The following is a 22,953-nucleotide window of genomic DNA, read 5'->3' on the forward strand; positions in this document are numbered from 1 at the left end:
ACATTTTAACAACTTGAGGGACGTGCAAAATATTTATTTGGGTTTCATGTTTGATCATATTAACATACAACTTCAGTATGTAGGCTATATACCGTACTAGCCATACATCCTGGACAAAGTTCTGAAGGACTCTGCCCCACACTGTAATTTGCAGTCATGAATTAAAGCCTAGGTTTGCAATATGTTTTAAGTATGGGGTAAATTATGAGGTAGCATATTTTCAATGCCCTACATACACACATCAAGCAATGGAAGGATTTGACCTGTTATTGGAACTGTGCAGCAGCTTACTCTGTGTGCTGTGCAGCAGCTTACTCTGTTTGCTGTGCAGCAGCTTACTCTGTTTGCTGTGCTGCAGCTTACTCTGTTTGCTGTGCAGCAGCTTACTCTGTGTGCTGTGCAGCAGCTTACTCTGTTTGCTGTGCAGCAGCTTACTCTGTTTGCTGTGCAGCAGCTTACTCTGTGTGCTGTGCAGCAGCTTACTCTGTTTGCTGTGCAGCAGCTTACTCTGTTTGCTGTGCAGCAGCTTACTCTGTGTGCTGTGCAGCAGCTTACTCTGTTTGCTGTGCAGCAGCTTACTCTGTTTGCTGTGCAGCAGCTTACCCTGTTTGCTGTGCAGCAGCTTACTCTGTTTGCTGTGCAGCAGCTTACCCTGTTTGCTGTGCAGCAGCTTACTCTGTTTGCTGTGCAGCAGCTTACCCTGTTTGCTGTGCAGCAGCTTACTCTGTTTGCTGTGCTGCCGCTTACCCTGTTTGCTGTGCTGCCGCTTACTCTGTGTGCTGTGCAGCAGCTTACTCTGTTTGCTGTGCTGCCGCTTACCCTGTTTGCTGTGCTGCCGCTTACTCTGTGTGCTGTGCAGCAGAGGGCATCAGTGAGTTGCTCCATCAGTCTGTCCTTCTCCATTCACTTTGATGTCATTATTAGTAGATCAACAGGGCATTCTCCATCCATATTAAGGCATACATAAGATACATGTACATAAGATTAACAATGGCTGTTTACCAGGAACAGTGGAAATCGACCTTTCTTATTCCAATTATCCATCCATTCTTGAGTCAGTCAGAGATGTTGTGCTTATCTTTTCTCCCAGCGTCAGGAGGACATGGTTCTCTCCCGCTCTCTCTGGCTGTACCCGAGCTCTGACATCCTTTCACTCCTTTATTTGTATCTCTTCTTCTGTTTCACTGAATCTGAGGCCCCTAACCAGGCTGCTCCACCTTCAAGATAAATGTTAGATAGGAATCTATACAGTTGAAGTCGGAAGTTTACATACACTAAGGTTGGAGTTATTAAAACTCGTAGTTCAATCACTCCACAAACTTCTTGTTAACAAACTATTGTTTTGGCAAGTCAGTTAGTCTACTTTGTGCATGACACAAGTAATTTTTCCAACAATTGTTTACATACAGAAAATTGAAATTACAATTCATGGTATCTAAATTCCAGTGGGTCAGAAGTTAACATACACTAAGTTGACTCTGCCTTTAAACAGCTTGGACAATTCCAGAAAAGTATGTCATGGCTTTAGAAGCTTCTGATAGGCTTATTGACATAATTTGAGTCAATAGGAGGTGTATCTGTGGATGTATTTCAAGGCCTACCTTCAAACTCAGAGCCTCTTTGCTTGTCATTGTGGGAAAATCAAAAGAAATCAGCCAAGACCTCAGCAAAAAAATTGTTGAACTCCACAGGTCTGGTTCATCCTTGGGAGCAATTTCCAAACGCCTGAAGGTACCACGTTCATCTGTACAAACAATAGTACGCAAGTATAAACACCATGGAACCACGCAGCCGTCATACCGCTCAGGAAGGAGAAGTGTTCTGTCTCCTAGAGATGAATGTACTTTGGTTTGTACCAAAATACAAAGGTTTGTACTTTTTGGAGAAATATCCTCTGGTCTGATGAAACAAAAATAGAACTGTTTGACCATAATGACCATCCTTGTGTTCGGAGGAAAAAGGGGGAGGCTTGCAAGCCAAAGAACACCATCCCAACCGTGAAGCACGGGAGTGGCAGCATCATGTTGTGGGGTTGCTTTGCTGCAGGAGGGACTGGTGCGCTTCACAAAATAGATGGCATCATGAGGACGGAAAATGATGTGGATATATTGAACCAACATCTCAAGACATCCGTCAGGAAGTTAAAGCTTGGTCGCAAACGGGTCTTCCAAATGGACAACGCATACTTCCAAAGTTGTGGCAAAATGGCTTAAGGACAACAAAGTCAAGTTATTGGAGTGGCCATCACAAGGCCCTGACATCAATCCTATAGACAATTTGTGGGCAGCACTAAAAAAGCGTGTGCAAGCAAGGAGGCCTACAAACCTGACTCAGTTACACCGGTTCTGTCAGGAGGAATGGGCCAACATTCAACCAACATATTGTGGAAAGCTTGTGGAAGGCTACCTGAAATGTTTGACCCAAGTTAAACCATTTGAAGGCAATGCTACCAAATACTAATTGAGTGTATGTAAACTTCTGACCCAATGGAAATGTGATGAAAGAAATAAAAGCTGAAATAAATCATTCTCTTTACTATTATTTTGACATTTCACATTCTTAAAATAAAGTGGAGATCCTAACTGACCCAAGACAGGGAATCTTTACTAGGATTAAATGTCAGGAATTGTGAAAAACTTATTTGTAATAAACTTATTTGTATTTGGCTAAGGTGTATATAAACTTCCGACTTCAACTGTATGAGAGAGAGAGCGAGGGAGGGAGGGAGAGAGAGAGAGAGAGAGAGAGAGAGAGAGAGAGAGAGAGAGAGAGAGACAGAGAGAGAGGGAGAGAGAGAGAGAGAGAGAGAGAGAGAGAGAGGGAGAGAGAGAGAGAGAGAGAGAGAGAGAGAGAGAGAGAGAGAGGGAGAGAGAGAGAGAGAGAGAGAGAGAGAGAGAGACAGAGAGAGAGAGAGAGAGAGAGAGGGAGAGAGAGAGAGAGAGAGAGAGAGAGAGAGAGAGAGAGAGAGAGAGAGAGAGGGAGAGAGAGAGAGAGAGAGAGAGAGAGAGAGAGGGAGAGAGAGAGAGAGAGAGAGAGGGAGAGGGAGAAAGAGAGAGATTAGTGAGGGGTCAACCTTGTGTGTGTTACAGTAAGTGGAGAAGCCCCTGTAAAATAGTTGATTATGGTAAAGAACAGACCTCCATTCCCTCCCTCCCCCCTCCTCTCTGATACTCACCCTCTCCACAGGACTGGGAGGAGACGGAACAGGAGGGGAGGTTTGGCTCTGAGACAGAATCCTCACTGTTACACAGAGAACACAACAACAACATTCACCACCGTCATGTTTTAACACTTTGGAAAGCTAATACTGAATACAAGGTGCTATACAAATAATGTTTACAATTAAAACATGGTATTGTATCATTTACTATTTTATGTACAGCAAGCATATTATTGTGTTACACTAATAATAAACACACACTTTTTGAAGAAAGTCCCATTGGGGACAGGCATGGCTGACCTGTGAGAGATTGGGAGAGTGGGCGGATGTCTGAACCCCCCAGAATTCTCCTCCTCACTACTAGCTAGCTCCTCCCACTGGCATCTTAAGGGTAGGAGACAGAACACAAGAGCTCTCAATCAAATTCAATCAGGAAGTACTGTAACCAAATTAATTATATTCAGTTGTGTAACATTAGGTCACACACAAAGTGGTGAGGTTTCAGGTTATTGCCAAAACCATACAAACCAAAAGTGTTTCTAAAAAATGTATTCAGTAAACTGTATGCTATGGCCAGTAAACATCAGACCAAGGGAGGAACAAACAGTGAGCTAACATTGCTTACATTGCCCTATTTTATCTCCTGAGCTTCTTTAGGATGTAGGCTACAGTACACAATTCTTCTCTTTCCAACAAACATCTTCCATATTGTTGATTCATTTGAAATAGGTCTTAATAACCTAAAATGCAGTAGGCATTAGAACTCACCTTTTCGTGCTGGCAGTGTGGTGTGTGTGCGCTCTGTCTGAGGGGGTGTCATTGTGAGCCTGTGGTGGAATAAGGACACACCTTTACCTGTCTACCGAAGCCCCAGTTATCAGTGAATATGGGTTAGACTTCTTCTTTCCATTGTGGTACTGTTACTATCAATTCTGTAGAGTGTGTGTATGGGGGAACTTACAGAACGCGAGTTAGAGTGGGAGTATTTGGCCAGTATATCGGAGGGCCGTAAGGGGGCTTGTGGGGAAGGGCAGTGGGAGAAGGTGCTGTGTTTGGGAGGGAGGGGTGGAGCCAGGCGAGAGCTGGGGAACTGGTACTCTTCAGACGACATCTGCATCAGAGAGAGAGAGAGAGAGAGAGAGAGAGAGAGAGAGAGAGAGAGAGAGAGAGAGAGGGGGGGGAGAAGGATGCAAGAGAAAATAACACTATGAGATGGATACAGTGAAAGAGATCCCCACACCACCCTGCTCAAACCACCCTGCCCACACCACCCTGCTCACACCACCCTGCTCACACCACCCTGCTCACACCACCCTGCCCACACCACCCTGCCCACACCACCCTGCCCACACCACCCTAATCACACCACCCTGCCCACACCACCCTGCTCACACCACCCTGCCCACACCACCCTGCTCACACCACCCTGCCCACACCACCCTGCTCACACCACCCTGCTCACACCACCCTGCCCACACCACCCTGCCCACACCACCCTGCTCACACCACCCTGCCCACACCACCCTGCTCACACCACCCTGCCCACACCACCCTGCCCACACCACCCTGCCCACACTACCCTGCTCACACTACCCTGCTCACACCACACTGCCCACACCACCCTGCTCACACCACCCTGCCCACACCACCCTGCCCACACCACCCTGCTCACACCACCCTGCTCACACCACCCTGCCCACACCACCCTGCTCACACCACCCTGCCCACACCACCCTGCCCACACCACCCTGCTCACACCACCCTGCTCACACCACCCTGCTCACACCACCCTGCTTACACCACCCTGCCCACACCACCCTGCCCGCACCACCCTGCTCACATCCACACACAAGCAAACACACCCTCTTCATATAGGCCAGTTTTTTCATGACTAGCTCTACATCCTCCAGGTCATCTTCATCTTCCTCTTCCTCGCTGACAGACAGGTAAGGCTCCACCAGGATGGACTCTGTCCCTCTGATGTCACAGCGACAGTATGGGCAGGTGTGTCCATCCGACTTCTGCAACACATGGAATGATCACACTTGGTTAAGCAGAATTAACATTGTCTACACATCTGTACTGTGTGTTAATGTGTAGAAACTCTTGTGTCTGTGTACGTGTGTGTATTGTTGTATCAAATCAAATCACATATTTTATTTGTAGCATACTTCATAAACAACAGGTATAGATAGACTAACAGTGAAATAGTTCCGGGCCCTTCCCAACAATGCAAATCATTGCTGTATGTCAAAAAGATCCCTGGGATGATGCAGTAATTTGGTTCCGTCAGGAGCATTCCTGAGCCGATGCATTTCCCATGCTGAAAGTACAATACCCATAATAATGTCCGTTCTGTGTGTTATTTGCATGAAGCTACACTTACAGTAAAGCAACTGGTTTAGCATATCAAATTAAGATTGAGCATTCTACTGTAGTTCACTTTGGTAAAAAACTGTAGTATTCTGTTCAAATCTATGCTTGGCCCCTGAAGTGTGACTGTGACAGTGTGTGACAGTGTGTAAGAGTGTGTGACCAGGCGAGGAATGGAAACTCTAAGGGTGAGTCTCCTCAGTGTGAGTGTAGCATGAGGAGGATGTAAGCTTCGGCTCACACAGGAAGTCCTAACCCACATGTTAGGACACGATGGCCCACAATACTGCTCTATGTGCTAATACGCCGGTTCACCTACTGATGTGTAGTGGGCTGGCTCACTACAGACATTAACTGTCTGACCAAAAACCAATTCCATACAGTTAACCCAAATTGGTATGTTGATTACATATATTAATAAAAGAGGATGTGACTGGGTGATGTCAGAGACATTGTGTGAGCGAACAATGTGTGGTTTGGCTTTGAAGGTTTTGTTGGTGACGTCGTCAATCACAGAGCAGGCATACCTGCCATCCTGTGAGGCAGGGTTGGCACAGCAGGTGTCCGCAGGGCTGGATGCGTGTGTCCTTGTCTCTCTCTGTACAGATCTTACACAGCTGGAAGGTACTACCCATCTCACAGTACATCTCATACTCGTCCTCTGTGACTTTGACCCTGCTTCTCTGTGCTGGTTCACACAGACTGGTGAGGTCTGGGTTCACATCACGTCCGTCAGGGTAAAGATAGCTGCAGACAAACACAACACAGAATTACGCACACATTATGTAAAACGATTACAGGCCTATGCAAATGTTGTGTGTTAGTGTTGGTCAGCAGTTTGTTCACCTGCACCCGCCCACAATGTTTAATAACCCATCAGCACTCCTGTTCCCAAGTCAAAATGTAGCTTACATTTGGTGTATCTTTTTACTACAAGAAAAGCTTAGTTCTGCAGGAGTCAATATTAAGGCTATGTGAGAGGCTATATACCTACTGTTAGTGTCCAGATTTTGGTTTCCATTTAACCCATCTGAACAGTAGGCTACAGTTCCTTCGACTTGCCACGGGGCTATTTGAAGTCTCCATCTTGTGACTGGCGGATTTGTATATCACCTCACAGTCATCACACATAAATAACATAACCGATACTGTTTCATCCTCTTTTACCACTTCACCAAATCTTTCCCAAACATTAAACCCTTCTCTTTATTTTCAACTCTCCATTTCCCGGCTTTTCTCTTATTGAATTAAACTCTGATATTGTCCTTTTTACCTCAGTGTATCGAAGTGAACTTTTTCTGCCAATCCCAAAAGCATTTGGCAATTGGCGTGCACACTATTTAGCGCTCGTACAGTTAGGCCCAGAAGCTTAGGCTTATGCTCTAAAGCCATTGGCCTAATATAATTAAAGGCCTAATATAATTAATTTAAAACCTCAATGTTTGTTTTCTCTTTGTTCAACCCACCCGCCACCCAGCAATCCTTCATCCACACAATATTTAATAACCCTAAACCCACCCCACGGATATAACCGCGGGTACCTTTTTTTATGTGTCAACCCGGACATCACTAGTGTGTGTGTGTCAGTGGAGGCTGCTGACGGGAGAACGGCTCATAAATATGACCAGAATGGCGTAAATGGAATGGCATCAAACACCTGGAAGTCATGTGTTTGGTGTATTTGATACCATTCCACTGATTACACTCCAGTCATGACCACAAGCCTGTCCTCCCCAATTAAGGCTCCACCAATCTCCTGCGGTGTGTCCATGTGTGTGTTTACTTACCAGCCCTCCCTGAAGCCCTGGATGAGGGCCTGGTAGAGAGGTGTATTCTGGGGGATCGTCTGTACGATGCCTCCATCACCAGTCACATGACCAATGGCCCACTGGCCCATTCGAGTGCAGCTCAGACGGAAGATGTAGCTGGACAGAGATACAGAGTTCACATGGAAACGTCTTTACTGAAGTACATACAGATTTGACCATGAAATACAGGTAACCGCCAAAATAAAGGAAACACCAACATAAAGTGTCTTAATAGGGCGTTGGGCCACAAAGAACCAGAACAGCTTCAATGCATCCTTGGAATAGATTTGACAAGTGTCTGGTAATCTATTGGATGGATGCAACACCATTCTTCCACGAGAAATTCAATAATTTGGTGATTTGTTGATGGTGTTTGAAAACGGTGCTCCAGAATCTCCCATAAGCGTTCAATTAGGTTGAGATCTGGTGACTGAGATGGCCATAGCATATGATTTACATTGTTTCCATGCTCATCAAACCATTCAGTGACCTCTCATGCCCTGTGGGCATAGCCATAGTAGCCAAAATAATGGGCAAAATAATGGCCTGCCCAGAATTTTTGTACATGACCCTAAGCATAATGGAATGTTAATTTCTTAATTAACTCAGGAACCACACCTGTGTGGAAGCACCTTCTTTCACTATACTTTGTACCCCTCATTTCGTCAAGTTTTTCCATTATTTTGGCAGTTACCTCTACGTATCTAGGTATTATTCTTTACTATCACTATAATTATTATGTCAGCATTAAAAGTAATCATTGCAGATATTGTTGTATGGTATGGTACATCTCCTCTCTTTTCTCCTGGGCCCTCCTATCCCCCTGTTCCTTCCCTTCATCTACTCTCTCTCGCCACAGTCCCAACCCAGTCACCCGCAAACAATCTCTCCTGTCCTCACCTCCCGGGCCGGTGCAGGTAGTTTTGGAGGCGGGCTTTGACCTGGTCATAGGTGAGGAAGGCCATGTAGCCGGGGTGGGTCACTGCCAACTGGTTCCAGTTCCTCAGAAGAGACCTCCAGGGCTGACAGGAGAGGGGAGGACATATTTACTATCTGTTGAAATATGTGTTATTTCTTTCCACTTTGGAATGTTTTGGCTTTCTTTAGACAGTGGGAGAGAAAGAATGGGATAGATGTCTTGGAAAGTGACAGAATGCATGTTCACTGAACATTATGTGAGGTGTCTAATTAACCAGGATGTAGGGCTACTTAGATTAGGGCTAAGATATATGGATCACATGTACCTGGAATAGCCTGGTGAAGATGTCAAACTCGAACACTGAGATGTGGTCATTACAGGTGAGATCTACAGTTGACTTTAGAGCCATGGACTCCATCCCCTCTTCAAAGCCATGGACCCTACGGAGATGCTGCTTAAAACTGCTCCACTGCACAATACACCTAGGAGAGAGAACGAGAGGAGGGGAGGAGAGGGAGAGAGAACGAGAGGAGGGGAGGAGAGGAGGGGAGGAGAGGGAGAGAGAACGAGAGGAGGGGAGGAGAGGTGGGGATGAGAGGGAGAGAGAACGAGAGGAGGGGAGGAGAGGGAGAGGAGGGGAGGAGAGGAGGGGAGGAGAGGAGAGGAGGGAGAGAGAACGAGAGGAGGGGAGGAGAGGAGGGGAGGAGAGGGAGAGAGAACGAGAGGAGGGGAGGAGAGGGAGAGAGAACGAGAGGAGGGGAGGAGAGGGAGACAGGGGTGGGAGATAAAGGAAGAAGGAAAGTGAGAGGGAGAAAGAGAGTGAAAGTGAGAGGAATGACAACGTGTCAAAAGAAGATCAAAAATTGCAAGTGGAGGAACAGAATACTTTTACTTGATGACAGCTTTGCACACTCTTGGCATTCTCTCAATCAGCTTCATGAGGTAATCACCTGGAATGCATTTCAATTAACAGGAGAGCCTTCTTAAAAGTTAATTTGAGGAATTTATTTCCTTCTTAATGCATTTGAACCAAAAGTTTGTGTTGTGACATGGTAGGGGTGGCATATATAAGATGGCCATATTTGGTAAAAGACCAAGTCCATATTATGGAAAGAACAGCTCAAATAAGCAAAGAGAAATGACAGTCCATCATTACTTCAAGACATGAAGGTCAGTCAATACGGAAAATTTCAAGAACTTTGAAAGTTCGCAAAAACCTTCAAGCGCTATCATTAAAGTGGCTCTCATGAGTTCCGCCACAGGAATGGATGACCCAGAGTTACCTCTGCTGCAGAGGATAAGTTCATTATACCAGAGTTACCAGCCTCAGAAATTGCAGAGGAGACTGTGTGAATCAGGCCTTCATAGTTAAATTGCTGCAAAGAAACCATTACTAAAGTACACCAATAAGAAGAAGAGACTTGCTTGGAGATTTTTGGTTCCAACCTGCTGTGTCGGAGGATCTTCACATGTGCATTTCCCACTGTAAAGCTTGGAGGAGAAGGTGTTATGGTGTGGGGGTGAAGCATGGAGGAGAAGGTGTTATGGTGTGGGGGTGAAGCATGGAGGAGAAGGTGTTATGGTGTGGGGGTGAAGCATGGAGGAGAAGGTGTTATGGTGTGGGGGTGAAGCATGGAGGAGAAGGTGTTATGGTGTGGGGGTGAAGCATGGAGGAGAAGGTGTTATGGTGTGGGGGTGCTTTGCTGGTGACACCGTCTGTGATTTATTTAGAACTCAAGGCACACTTAACCAGCATAGCTACCACAGCATTCTGCAGCGATACGCCATCCCATCTGGTTTTGGCTTAGTGGGACTATCATTTGTTTTTCAAAAGGACAATGACCCAACACACTTCCAGGCTGTGTAAGGGCTATTATACCAAGAAGGAGAGTGATGGAGTGCTGCATCAGATGACCTGACCTCCACAATCCTCAACCAAATTGAGATGGTTTGGAATGAGTCGGACTGCAGACTGAAGGAAAAGCAGCCAACAAGTGCTCCACATATTTGGGAACTCCTTCAAGACTGTTGGAAAGCATTCCAGGTGAAGCTGGTTGAGAGAATGTCAAAGCTGTCATCAAGCCAAAGGTGGTCATTTGAAGAATCTCAAATATAAAATATATTTAGATTTTTTTTGTTCCTACATGAATCCATGTGTTATTTAATAGTTTTTTTCTTCACTATTATTCTACAATGTAGAAAATATAAAAAAAATAAGAAAAACCCTTGAATGAGTAGGTGTTCTAAAACTTTTGACCGGTAGTGTATATACAAATAGACTGTTCCTATTTGTGGAATGTTCTGTCAAGTCCACGTCCCTTATTCAATTATAGTTTCACTGTTACCCCACCCAACACTCACTTGTTTCCAAATGCTCGCCTCCAGAACTCTCCGGCCTCTGTCTTAGTCAGCCTGTAGGTGTCACCTTGAAAGCTTCCCTCTGGAAACATGGCCCTCAGCTCCCAGAGCATGTGACTGAAGAGCAGGGACAGCTTGGTCAAGTTTCTCCTGTGAATAACAGAAAATAACATGAAGCTATTCTGAGCTTTTTACAATGTATCAACTAGGGTGATAAGGGTAGGCTTTCTCGTCCACAGCTTCAAATGCAACAGTGGCAGCTAGAATGAAAGTAAACTTTAGATCGCATAGACATAATGGGTATTGTACCCTCTAACAAGCAGTAATGTATCCCTCTCTTTCTCTCTCTCTCAATTCAATTCAATTTAAGGGGCTTTATTGGCATAGGAAACATATGTCTACATTGCCAAAGCAAGTGAAATAGATCATAAACAGATAATAAAAATTAACAGTAAACATTACAGTCACAAAAGTTACAAAATAATAAAGACATTTAAAATGTCATATTATGTCTATATACAGTATTGTAATGATGTGCAAATAGTTAAAGTACAAAAGCGAAAATAAATATACATAAATATAGGTTTTTATTTACAATGGTGTTTGTTCTTCACTGGTTGCCCTTTTCTTGTAGCAACAATAAATATGAAATATCTTGCCGCTGTGATGGCACACTGTGATTTTTCACCCAATAGATATGGGAGTTTATCAAAATTGGATTTGCTTTCGATTTCTTCCTGGGTCTGTGTAATTTGAGGGAAATATGTGTCTCTAATATGGTCATACATTTGGCAGGGGGTTAGAAAGTGCAGCTCAGTTTCCACCTCCTTTTGTGGGCAGTGTGCATCTCTTGATAGCCAGGTCTGCCTTCGTTGGACTTTCTCAATAGCAATTCTATGCTCACTGAGTCTGTACATTGTCAAAGATTTCCTTAATTCTGGTTAGGTCACAGTGGTCAGATATTCTGCCACTGTGTAATCTCTGTTTCGGGCCAAACAGCAATATAGTTCACTTCGTTTTTTTGTAAATTCTTTCCAATGTGTCAAGTAATTATCTTTTTGTTTTCTCTTGATTTGATTGCGTCTAATTGTTTTGCTGTCCTGGGGCTCTGTGGCATCTGTTTGTGTTTGTGAACAGAGCCTGCTTAGGTGGCTCTTCCCCAGGTTCATTTCTCTGTAGGTGATGGCTTTGTTATGGAAGGTTTGGGAATCACTTCCTTTAGGTAGTTGTAGAATTTAACGGCTCTTTTCTGGAATTTGATAATTAGCGGGTATCGGCCTAATTCTGCTCTGCATGCATTATTTGGTGTTCTACGTTGTACACTGAGGATATTTTTTGATGAACTCCGCATGCAGAGTCTCAATTTGGTGTTTGTCCCATTTTGTGAATTCTTGGAGGGTGAGCGGACCCCAGAACTCACAAACATAAAGGGCAATGGGTTCTATAACCGATTCAAGTATTTTTAGCCAGATCCTAATTGGTATGTCAAATTCTATGTTCCTTTTGATGGCATAGAATGCCCTTCTTGCCTCATCTCTCAGATCGTTCACAGCTTTGTGGAAGTTACCTGATGTTTAGGCCGAGGTATGTATATTTTTTTGTGTGCTGTAGGGCAACGGTGTCCAGATGGAATTTGTATTTGTGGTCCTGACAACTGGATATTTTTTAGAACACCATTACTTTTGTCTTACTTTTACTGTCAGGGCCCAGGTCTGACAGAATCTGTGCAGAAGATCTAGATGCTTCTGTAGGCCCTCCTTGATTAGGGACAGAAGAACCAGATCATCAGCAAACAGTAGACATTTGACTTCAGATTCTAGTAGGGTGAGACCGGTGGCTGCAGACAGTTCTTGTGTCTTCGCCAATTTGCTGATATATATATATTGAAGAGGGTGGGACTAAAGATGTAACCCTGTCTCACCCCCCGACCCTGTGGAAAGAAATGTGTGTTTTTTGCCCATTTGAACTGCACACTTGTTGTTTGTGGATATGGATTTTATAATGTTGTATATTTTCCCCCAACACCACTTTCAATCCATTTGTATAGCAGACCCTCATGCCAAATTGAGTTGAAAGCTTTTTTGAAATTAACAAAACCTGAGAAGACTTTGCCTTTGTTTTGGTTTGTTTGGTTGTTTGTCAATTAGGGTGTGCAGGGTGAATACGTGGTCTGTCGTACGGTAATTTGGTAAATTGCCAATTTGACATTTGCTCAGTATGTTGTTTTTGCTGAGGAAATATATGAGTCTGCTGTTAATGATAATGCAGAGGATTTTCCCAAGGTTGCTGTTGACGCATATCCATCGGTTGTTATTGGGGTCAAATTTGTATCCATTTTTGTGGATTGGGGTGATCAGTCCTTGGTTTTAAATATTGACGAAGACGCCAGACCTGAGGATGACGTTAAAGAGTTTAAGTATAGCCAATTGGAATTTGTGGTCTGTATATTTTATAATTTACTTTAGGACACCATCAACCCCACAGGCCTTTTTGGATTGGAGGGTTTGTATTTTGTCCTGCAGTTCATTCAATGTAATTGGATTACTGTGGGTTCTGGTAGTTTTTAATAGTTGATTCTAAGATTTGTATTTGATCATGTTGTAACGGCAGAGTTCCTCCTCTTCATCTGAAGAGGAGTAAGGATCGGACCAAGATGCGGCGTGGTAATTGTTCATGATGATTTTAATAAGAAAAGCAATGAACACTATCAAATACAAAAACAATAAACGAATACGTGACATAACCAAACCGAAAAAGTACCGTGTGGCGACAAACACACACACGGAAACAAACACCCACAAACCAACAGTGAAACCCAGGCTACCTAAATATGGTTCTCAATCAGGGACAACGATAAACAGCTGCCTCTGATTGAGAACCATATCAGGCCAAACACAGAAATAGAACCCCCCCCCCCCCCCCCCCCCAAAAGGTGCAGGAAAACCTGAACCTATAGGGGAGGGTCTGGGTGGGCGTCTGTCCGCGGTGGCGGTTCTGGTGCGGGACGTGGACCCCACTTCACCATGGTTCTAGTGCGCCTCTTCGCCCGCCTCCGTGGCCTCTTTAAAGCGGCAACCCTCGCCACCGACCTTGGACTGGGGACCCTAGACATGGGTCCCGAATAGACGGGGGATTCCGGCAGCGCCGGACAGGCGAGAGACTCCTGCAGCGCCGGACAGGCGGGAGACTCCGGCAGATCCGGAGTGAAGGACGCCTCTGGCAGCGCTGGACAGGCGGGACACTCCGGCAGCTCTGGAGTGAAGGGCGACTCTGGCAGCTCCCGGCTGGCTGGCGGCTCTGCCAGCACCCGGCTGGCTGGTGGCTCTGCCAGCTCCCGGCTGGCTGGCGGCTCTGGCAGCTCCCGGCTAGCTGGTGGCTCTGCCAGCTCCCGGCTGGCTGGCGGCTCTGCCAGCTCCCGGTTGGCTGGCTGGCGGCTCTGCCAGCTCCCGGCTGGCTGGCTGGCGGCTCTGCCAGCTCCCGGCTGGCTGGCGGCTCTGGCAGCTCCTGGCTGGATGACGGCTCTGGCAGTTCCCGTCTGGCTGATGACTCTGGCAGCTCCCGGCTGGCTGACGACTCTGGCAGCTCCCGGCTGGCTGACGACTCTGGCAGCTCTTGATAGACGGGAGACTCTAGCAGCTCAGGACAGACGGGAGACTCTAGCAACTCAGGACAGACGGGGAGACTCTGGCAGCGCTGGAGAGGAGGAAGGATCTGGCAGTGCTGGACAGGCGGGAGACCCTGTAGGCAGAAAACGGAGAGACAGCCTGGTGCGGGGAGGTGGCGCTGGATAGACCGGACCGTGCAGGTGCACTGGAGCTCTTGAGCACCAAGCCTGCCCAACCTTACCTGGTTGCATGCTCCCGGTAGCCAGGCCAGTGCGGCGAGGTGGAATAGCCCGCACTGGGCTGTGCTGGCGAACCGGGGACACCATGCGTAAGGCTGGTGCCATGTACGCCGGCCCAAGGAGACGCACTGGAGACCAGATGCGTAGAGCCGGCTTCATGGCACCTGGCTCGATGCCCACTCTAACCCGGCCAATACGAGGAGTTGGAATGTACCGCATCGGGCTATGCACCCGCACCGGGGACACCGTGCGCTCTAAAGCATAACACGGTGCCTGCCCGGTCCCTCTCGCTCTCCGGTAAGCACAGAAAGTTGGTGCAGGTCTCCTACCGGGCTTCGCCACACTCCCTGTGTGCCCCCCCCAAGACATTTTTGGGGCTGACTCTCGGGCTTCCAGCCGCGCCGCCGTGCTGCCTCCTCATACCAGCGCCTCTCTGCCTTCGCTGCCTCCAGCTCTGCTTTGGGGCGGCGATATTTCCTTGGCTGTGCCAGGGTCCTCTCCCGTCTAGAATTTCCTCCCAAGTCCATGAGTCCTGTGTCGGCCGCTATTGCTACTTCCAATTACCACGCCGCTTGGTCCTCTGTTGGTGGGTGTTTCTGTAACGGCCGATTTCCTCCTCTTCATCTGAAGAGGAGTAAGGATCGGACCAAGATGCGGCGTGGTAAGTGTTCATGACGATTTTAATAAGAAAAATACTGAACACTATCAAATACAAAAACAATAAACTAATATGTGACATAACCAAACCGAAACAGTACCGTGTGGCGACAAACACTCACACGGAAACAAACACCAACAAACCAACAGTGAAACCCAGGATACCTAAATATGGTTCTCAATCAGGGACAACGATAAACAACTGCCTCTGATTGAGAACCATATCAGGCAAACACAGAAATAGAAAAAACATAGAAACACAAACATAGACTGCCCACCCCAACTCACGCCCTGACCATACTAAATAAAGACAAAACAAAGGAAATAAAGTTCAGAACGTGACACATGTATTTATTTTTTCAGTTTGTTCTTTGTTATAGAGCCAAAAAGATTGGAGAAGTGGTTTATCCATCCATCTCCATTTTGGATAGATAACTCTTTGTGTTGTTTTTCAATTTTCCCAGAAGTATTTAGATTCTATGGATTCTTCAAGTACATTGAGCTGATTTCTGACGTGCTCTCTCTCTCTCTCTCTCTCTCTCTCTCTCTCTCTCTCTCTCTCTCTCTTGCTATGTCACACACACAGGTACATTCGTGCTTGTACAAACAGGATGTCACAGTCTTGCTCTTCCTGTCCTTGTTCGTGTTGTGCTGCAGAAACAGAATTTTCCGTTAGCAACTTGACCAACAACAAGACACTCAAAAGTTACTGAGTGGTTCTTCCCTTGTGTGTCTCTTATCAGCCTGCCAGGGACAGTAACAATCTGGCCATAAACCTCTTACTGTGTGTTCCAATCACTGTCTCAACCATTCTCTCATCTCTCTGGCTGTACGGGCAGTTGAGAGCAGGACTGAAGTTTCCATCCTTAACTAACCTGGTTGACCATGTTCATTTCTTACTTTCCACCACACTCATTCACTGCATCCTGTCTACAGTTGAGCTCAATGGTGTGTGTAAAGCATAGCAACTTCTTATTGGAAAGAAAGAGCTCACATGGCATCGTTACTGTATCTACAGTATGTGTGACAGTACTATATGCCTGCCTCTCACTGCAGACCAACAAGGCGACAGTGCATGTGGCATAGTTACCGGTAGACTGTTATCACTAATGTAATATGCAATATCTACCTTATAGCTGTTACTTATTGTTGCAACAATCGTGGTTAATTGCAATTGCACCTGCAGGGACTTGCCACTGCTTGTCAAAGCCAAAGCAACACTACATTGACTCAATGGCAATTTCCCTGCCATTGAATGTAGCTTTATGGCCAACTACGGCATTTTACCCAGGCGTGGGTGGTGTGTAAAAACCTATAAGAACAGAGAAACGTCTATATTTGTTTGTGTGTTGCTTTCCATGAACAGAGAAGGGTTTGAAGGAGAGTGTTGGATCGTAGGAAGTGTGAATGGTATGTGAGTGTTATTAATATAAACTAACAATAATCTGCCTCTCTCAGTTGTTTATTTAAGCTTTTGTTATGACATGGCATAATGCAAATTCATGTTATTTCATGATGCACACATTCTGTAGATTCAGAGAGCAAAATACAGACGACAAGGAGCGAAAGGAATAACAGTTATGTTAAGACTTGCCAGTCCTGCTGTACTGCATTGCACTGAACATGCATCTGTAGCCAAGCCCTGCTCTTCTTACCATTAGTGTGATTCAGCATTTTGGAAAAATTACACATAGCTCATAGCTTCTTCTTGATTTCACAGATAATACAGACTTTTCTGTTTTATTGTAAAACTGTTATGTTTAGCATTAGTGGGTCAGAAGTTTACATACACTAAGTTGACTCTGCCTTTAAACAGCTTGGAAAATTCCAGAAAATGATGTCATGTCTTTAGAAGCTTCTGATAGGCTTATTGACATCATTTGAGTCAATTGGAGGTGTACCTGTGGATGTATTTCAAGACCTACCTTCAAACTCAGTGCCTCTGCTTGACATCATGGGAAAATCAAAAGAAATCAGCCAAGACCTCAGGAGAAAAAAATGTAGACCTCCATAAGTCTGGTTCATCCTTGGGAGCAATTTCCAAACGCCTGAAGGTACCACGTTCATCTGTACAAACAACAGTACGCAAGTATAAACACCATGGGACCACGCAGCCGTCATACCGCTCAGGAAGGATACGTGTTCTGTCTCCTAGAGATGAACATACTTTGGTGCGAAAGGTGCAAATCAATCCCAGGACAACAGCAAAGGACCTTGTGAAGATGCTGGAGGAAACACGTGCAAAAGTATCTATGTCCACAGTAAAACGAGTCCTATATCAACATAACCTGAAAGGCCGTTCAGCAAGGAAGAAGCCATTGCTTCGAAACTGCCATAAAAAATCCAGACTACGGTTTGCAACTGCACATGGGGACAAAGATTGTACTTTTTGGAGAAATATCCTCTGGTCTGATGAAACAAAAATAGAACTGTTTGGCCATGATGACCATCGTTATGTTTGGAGGAAAAAGGGAAGGCTTGCAAGCCGAAGAACATCATCCCAACCATGAAGCATGGGGGTGGCAGCATCATCATGTGGGGGTGGCAGCATCATCATGTGGGGGTGCTTTGCTGCAGGAGGGACTGGTGCACTTCACAAAATAGATGGCATCATGAGGACGGAAAATGATGTGGATATATTGAAGCATCATCTCAAGACATCAGTCAGGAAGTTAAAGCTTGCTCACAAGCTTGCATCCAAATGGACAATGACCCCAAGCATACTTCCAAAGTTGTGGCAAAATGGCTTAAGGACAACAAATTCAAGGTAATGGATTGGCCATCACAAAGCCCTGACATCAATCCTGTAGAACATTTGTGGGCAGAACTGAAAAAGCATGTGTGAACAAGGAGGCCTACAAACCTGACTCAGTTACACCGGTTCTGTCAGGAGGAATGGACCAACATTCACCCAACTTATTGTGGGAAGCTTGTGGAAGGCTACCCGAAACATTTGACCCAAGTTAAACAATTTGAAGGCAATGCTACCAAATACTAATTGAATGTCTGTAAACTTCTGACCCGCTGGGAATGTGATGAAAGAAATAAAAGCTGAAATAAATCATTCTCTCTACTATTATTCTGACATTTCACCTTCTTAAAATAAAGTGGTCATCCTAACTGACCTAAAACAGGGAATTCTTACTCGGATTAAATGTCAGGAATTGTGAAAAACTGAGTTTAAATGCATTTGGCTAAGGTGTACGTAAACTTCAGACTTCAACTGTATAAGTGAGAAATATTTGTTTAATTTTGTACTTTGAGTAATTAACAAATGTAAGAAAAAATATTAAAACATTTCCAAATTTATAAAGAAGATACAATATTGACATAATTTTGCTCATGATTGTCTTTAAAACACCACCCTGAAACGTCTCAGAGAACCACACTGCCTTTCTCCATGGCCCGTGTATCCCAGAGAGTTGTTGCGATCACTCAGTTTCACCCAGTTACCATTAGCATGATAAAGCCTCAGGTCCACTCCATTGTCTCTCTGAGACATTAGTAGTCTCAACGGAACAGTCACTCAGATACATTTCTTCCCAAAATACCCACCTTAAAAACTGCACAACTACTAAATAACTAAATGTAGCTGCAGTAGCGCGAACCTAAATGCCATGTTGATTTTGTGTTTATGTTTTAAGACAGCCGACTTGAGGAAACTGGAAATGTTCATTTTTTTCTCACTGGTACTATAAATGGATGTTAATGGGTGCTCAGGTCTATTTGTGTCATTGTGGTTCTGCTCTGTCTCTGGCTGTGCTCCAAAATTCACTTACTGTACATATCAAGTCTAATGCCAATCAAGTCCTTATGAATTTGCCAATCTAATACCATGCATTTTCATTTTCCTAGTTGGCCTTAGTTACTTAAGAATTGATTTGAATATTGGGCATTGAGAATATTGGCGGAAAGTCTGTGTCATGGTGCTGGTGGAGTCAGATATCTCAGACACGTGCCCTGCCCTTGACCCCACAGCTGATTTATTTGTCTTAGTAAAGGTCAGCCCTTTTTTGAGTGAAAAGGTCAACATCCTAAAATGTACTCTAAATCAATGGTATCCTCAGGGTTCAATTTCTGGTATGGTATGGTATGGTCTTATAGCCCATAATGTTTTTTGAGTAGTATTTTTTTCACTTTTATGGATATAAAAAAATATTAATGTTTATTCATGCTAGATTAAAAGTGAATGAGGAGAGCAAAAACCATGTCAACCGTGTGCAGTGTAGGGGAGTAGAGAACTCCATGTAGTTCAACTAGTTCATTTAGCAGTAGCTTGGTGGTAGTTGAACTCAATTCAAATATTGGTAGTGTTTTTAGTAGTGAATTACTTTGTTGTAATGTTGTGATGTAGCTAACTATTGGGACTAGACACTTTTTATTTGGAAAAGGAAAATAATATATAGGTGTAGTAGGCAATAATTTCCTTCCTTTTTCGGCATCAGACCTGCCAAATTCTCACTTGAAACATAGCATTGTGTTTAATAAGCTTAATTACACATTCTTTTCACATATGACCCCAAAGTGATCTGTTCTTGCAATTTGTAGTCTATGACATTTCAGAATTAGATTTATTATGGATGTAATGAACTACACTGAGTGTACAAAAGATTTAGCTCTGGCCAGGTGAATCAAGGTGAACGCTATGCTCCCTTATTGATGTCACCTGTTAAATCCACTTCAATCAGTGTAGATGAATGGGAGGAAACAGATTAAAGAAGGATTTTTAAGTCTTGAGACAATTGAGACATGGATTGTGTATGTGTGCCATTCCGTGAGTGAATGGGCAAGACAAAATATTTAAGTGCTTTTGAACGGGGTATGGTAGTAGGTGTCAGGCTCACTGCTTTGAGTGTGTCAAGAACTGCAACGCTGCTGAGTTTTCACGCTCAACATTTTCCCGGGTGTATCAAAAATGTTCCACCACCCAAAGGACACCCAGCCAACTTGTCACAACTGTGGGAAGCATTGGGGTCAATATGGGCCAGCATCCCTGTGGAAAACTTTCAACACCCTGTAGAGTCCATGCCCCAAAGAATTGAGGCTGTCTGAGGAACACCTTTCTTCAATATTAGGAAGGTGTTAGGAAGGTGTTCCTAATGTTTTGTACACTGTGTCTATATTGGGAAATATTTCATAGTTTAGAATTGCTAAACAAAGTTCTCTGTACGGACTAAAAGTCTTGTTTTGTCCTGACACAGTATGGTCATCTGGCATTGCCAAAAGAGCTTGGCAGGCTTTATGTAAAGTTATTGTGGAGTGTGTTTAAGATTTTTATTTGGGGTTACAGACTATCCGATATAGTCATTTACTTGTGATTATAACTGACAAATCTAATAAACAATTAGAAAATGAGTTCTCAATGTTGGCAACAGGTCTGTGCTAGATAACAAAATGACACTATAGACATCGTGATGAGCATCATGTCTCTCAGCATGGACTGAAATCTCCCCCTTGCCCCTCACACGAACGTATACAGCCTGTCTGCTAGACTATGCACTACAGACAGGATATCACTGTAAGCTTGGGCCCGACAAATTGAGGCGTGCAAGTTGATATTTGGAAGCTATTCCTAATTTTTTATACATTCTGTAGTAAACTATATTTTCTTAACGGTAACTTTAGTGTAGCTTCATTTCTTCCAGTGTAGAGTAATCGGTAGCTTGGTAAACTATATTTTTAGAGTAGCTTCCCCAACACTGACAAAGCGTATGATAATTTGATTATGCGCCAAATCCTAACATGAGACACATGCAGGTAACTTTCTGAGCTGTTTGAGTTTTTACAAATATATTGTTTACGACCCCATATATCAAGTTATGTTCGGCCCTTGTTGCTCTCTCTCACCTGTAGCTGGACATCTCCTCGAACATCTTATCGCGCCCCTCTTTAAACAGCAGCACGGCCCGGTTAGTCTTATCCAGCAGGTGTCTTGCATGGATCCTCAGATACTCCCCCTCGTCCCCCCGGGGGGCCTGCCCCCTTGCTGCAGGCCCCCTGTACGGCTCCCACACCTGGGTGAGCAGCGTGGCTGTCTCTGAGACCACCTCGGGGAGGTACGGGGGGCTGTTCCTCAGGCCCAGCCTGGGGTTGGTACACAGCCGATGCAGCTTCTCCAGCCTCTTCAGGGCCTTGTCCACCTGCCGCCGGTCAGAGGCACTGGGCGGCTGGGAGGTGGATGTCAGGCTCCGGTCAGATCCCAGCCCGTTCCCTCCTGTGGCCATTGTCCTGAGGAGAGATTCCTGGTTGTGGTGTGTTAGTCCGAGTGGGATCTGTTCAGTGCAGCCTGGCGGTTTGTGTCTGGCAGCCCTATCTGTGACAGTTGAATGAGGGAGTGGTCTAGATGTCTGTCATGTCTGGCATGGACAGCTTAGTAAATGATGTCATTGTATCTTTATGGTTGACAGCTTGAGTTGAAAAGAGCACACTTTATCCAATATATCTTCACCAGTGTTCCTCAGTAATCCAAAGAATAATCCAATGAAATCAGGAAATCCAGATAGGGGCAGAGCGCCAGAATATACCATAGTCCAACAGGAATGGAGACAGCTGCTGTGGTTTAGAAAGAGTGGAGGGGAAACGTCTTGTCCAGAAAAGTGCAAACAAATAATCTCTCAAAACTGTTTACAAACAATCTCTCAAAACTGTTTACAAACAATCTCTCAAAAATGTTTACAAACAATCTCTCAAAAATGTTTACAAACAATCTTTCAAAAATGTTGTTTTTTCAAGCCTGCATTCATAAAGTCCTCAATTCATAAATCCTCAATTTCCTTGGTCAGTTCTCCAGAAGTAGCCGATATTTTTTTGTCTCTTTCCCGTTCAGTTTGTAAAGAGAAAGTATAAAGAGAAAACCCTGAAAGAGAGAGAGCAAGGGAGGGCAGAACAAGACAGACAAATAACCACTCACCCTTCCTAAACAATCTCAACCCCTCTCCTCCCCTGTTCTCTCCTCCCCTTCTTACTCAACATTTTACGCTCTTGTGCCCAGGCACTATCTCTCACCCCATGTGGCGTAACGCTCTCTGATTTCATCTACAACATACTCAGATATAGACCCCAGTTTCTCTTTGCAGCACAACGGAAACTTTTTTATGTCTCAGTCTGACTCTGGCTGGCCCCTCTCTCTCTCTCTCTCTCTTTGTTTTGGGTCACTTGTTCATGCTCTCTCTCTCTCTTTGTTTTGTGTCACTTATTCATGCTCTCACACTCTTTCTTTGATGTTCTTCCGGGTTTGCAGCCAGACAAACAGGTTTGTAGTCTTTGTGTGTGAAGGTGGAGTGAGGCTGAGATAGGTTTGGGCTTAGAGGTAAACTATTACTAAGAAAGGAGTGGGGAAGAGGAAACAGGGAATACCCACAAGAAGAGTGTGTCGTGTAGAGAGTGGTAAGAAAGAGAGAGTAGAGAGAGAAGAGAAAAAGAGAGTATAGAAAGAGAGAGAGAGAGAGAGTAGTGGAAACTTATAGTGATTAGATGTCACTAAGATGAAGAGCACTGTGCTACAGCATGTATGTGAAGTCATTGCACTGCAGGTCAAGGCCCAGTGATGTTTAATGTGTAAAGCAGCCCTCAACGTCTGTCTTCCCTTTGTGAGACCGTGGGACCAAGCAGAATTGAACTGTTAGCACCATATTCTTCTCTGTTGTAACATTTCTAAAGGGAAACTATCTAGAGAGAACAGTAAATGCCTTCCTAATGGGATAACGTTGGAGGTGTCTAAAAACCGCCACAGACTCATGAATGCATATTTTCTATTCATTTTTGGTTGACAGGACAAAAAACACAAATCAACAGACATGATACAAATACACACTGTCAAGTGTTGTGGTCCATA

The 22,953-nt window shown here is 44.7% G+C and overlaps 1 protein-coding gene across 4 annotated transcripts; it reads right to left on the reverse strand.

The window, feature by feature from the left end:
• Positions 1–18: 18 nt before the first annotated feature.
• Positions 19–22,281, reverse strand: LOC110510106 (E3 ubiquitin-protein ligase CBL). Of its 4 annotated transcripts, none has more exons than XM_021591447.2 (12): positions 20,967–22,278; positions 10,622–10,768; positions 8,586–8,742; positions 8,242–8,363; positions 7,321–7,458; positions 6,061–6,280; positions 5,023–5,181; positions 4,122–4,271; positions 3,929–3,987; positions 3,461–3,544; positions 3,176–3,240; positions 19–1,217 (listed from the first exon to the last, which is right to left on the reverse strand). In XM_021591447.2, the coding sequence occupies exons 1-12, from the start codon at positions 21,341–21,343 to the stop codon at positions 1,159–1,161; spliced, it is 1,737 nt and encodes a 578-aa protein (XP_021447122.1). In that variant the 5' UTR covers positions 21,344–22,278; the 3' UTR covers positions 19–1,158. The 4 variants fall into 4 exon arrangements, with proteins under 4 accessions (XP_021447122.1, XP_021447129.1, XP_036825490.1 ...); XM_036969595.1 differs by lacking the exon at positions 19–1,217 and adding an exon at positions 2,619–2,695; XM_021591454.2 differs by lacking the exon at positions 3,461–3,544 and having other exon boundaries at positions 20,967–22,280.
• Between the last annotated feature and the right edge of the window lie 672 nt (positions 22,282–22,953).

Source organism: Oncorhynchus mykiss, chromosome 3 (genome assembly GCF_013265735.2).
Source record: "Oncorhynchus mykiss isolate Arlee chromosome 3, USDA_OmykA_1.1, whole genome shotgun sequence".
In the NCBI taxonomy this organism is placed as follows: Eukaryota; Metazoa; Chordata; class Actinopteri; order Salmoniformes; family Salmonidae; genus Oncorhynchus; species Oncorhynchus mykiss.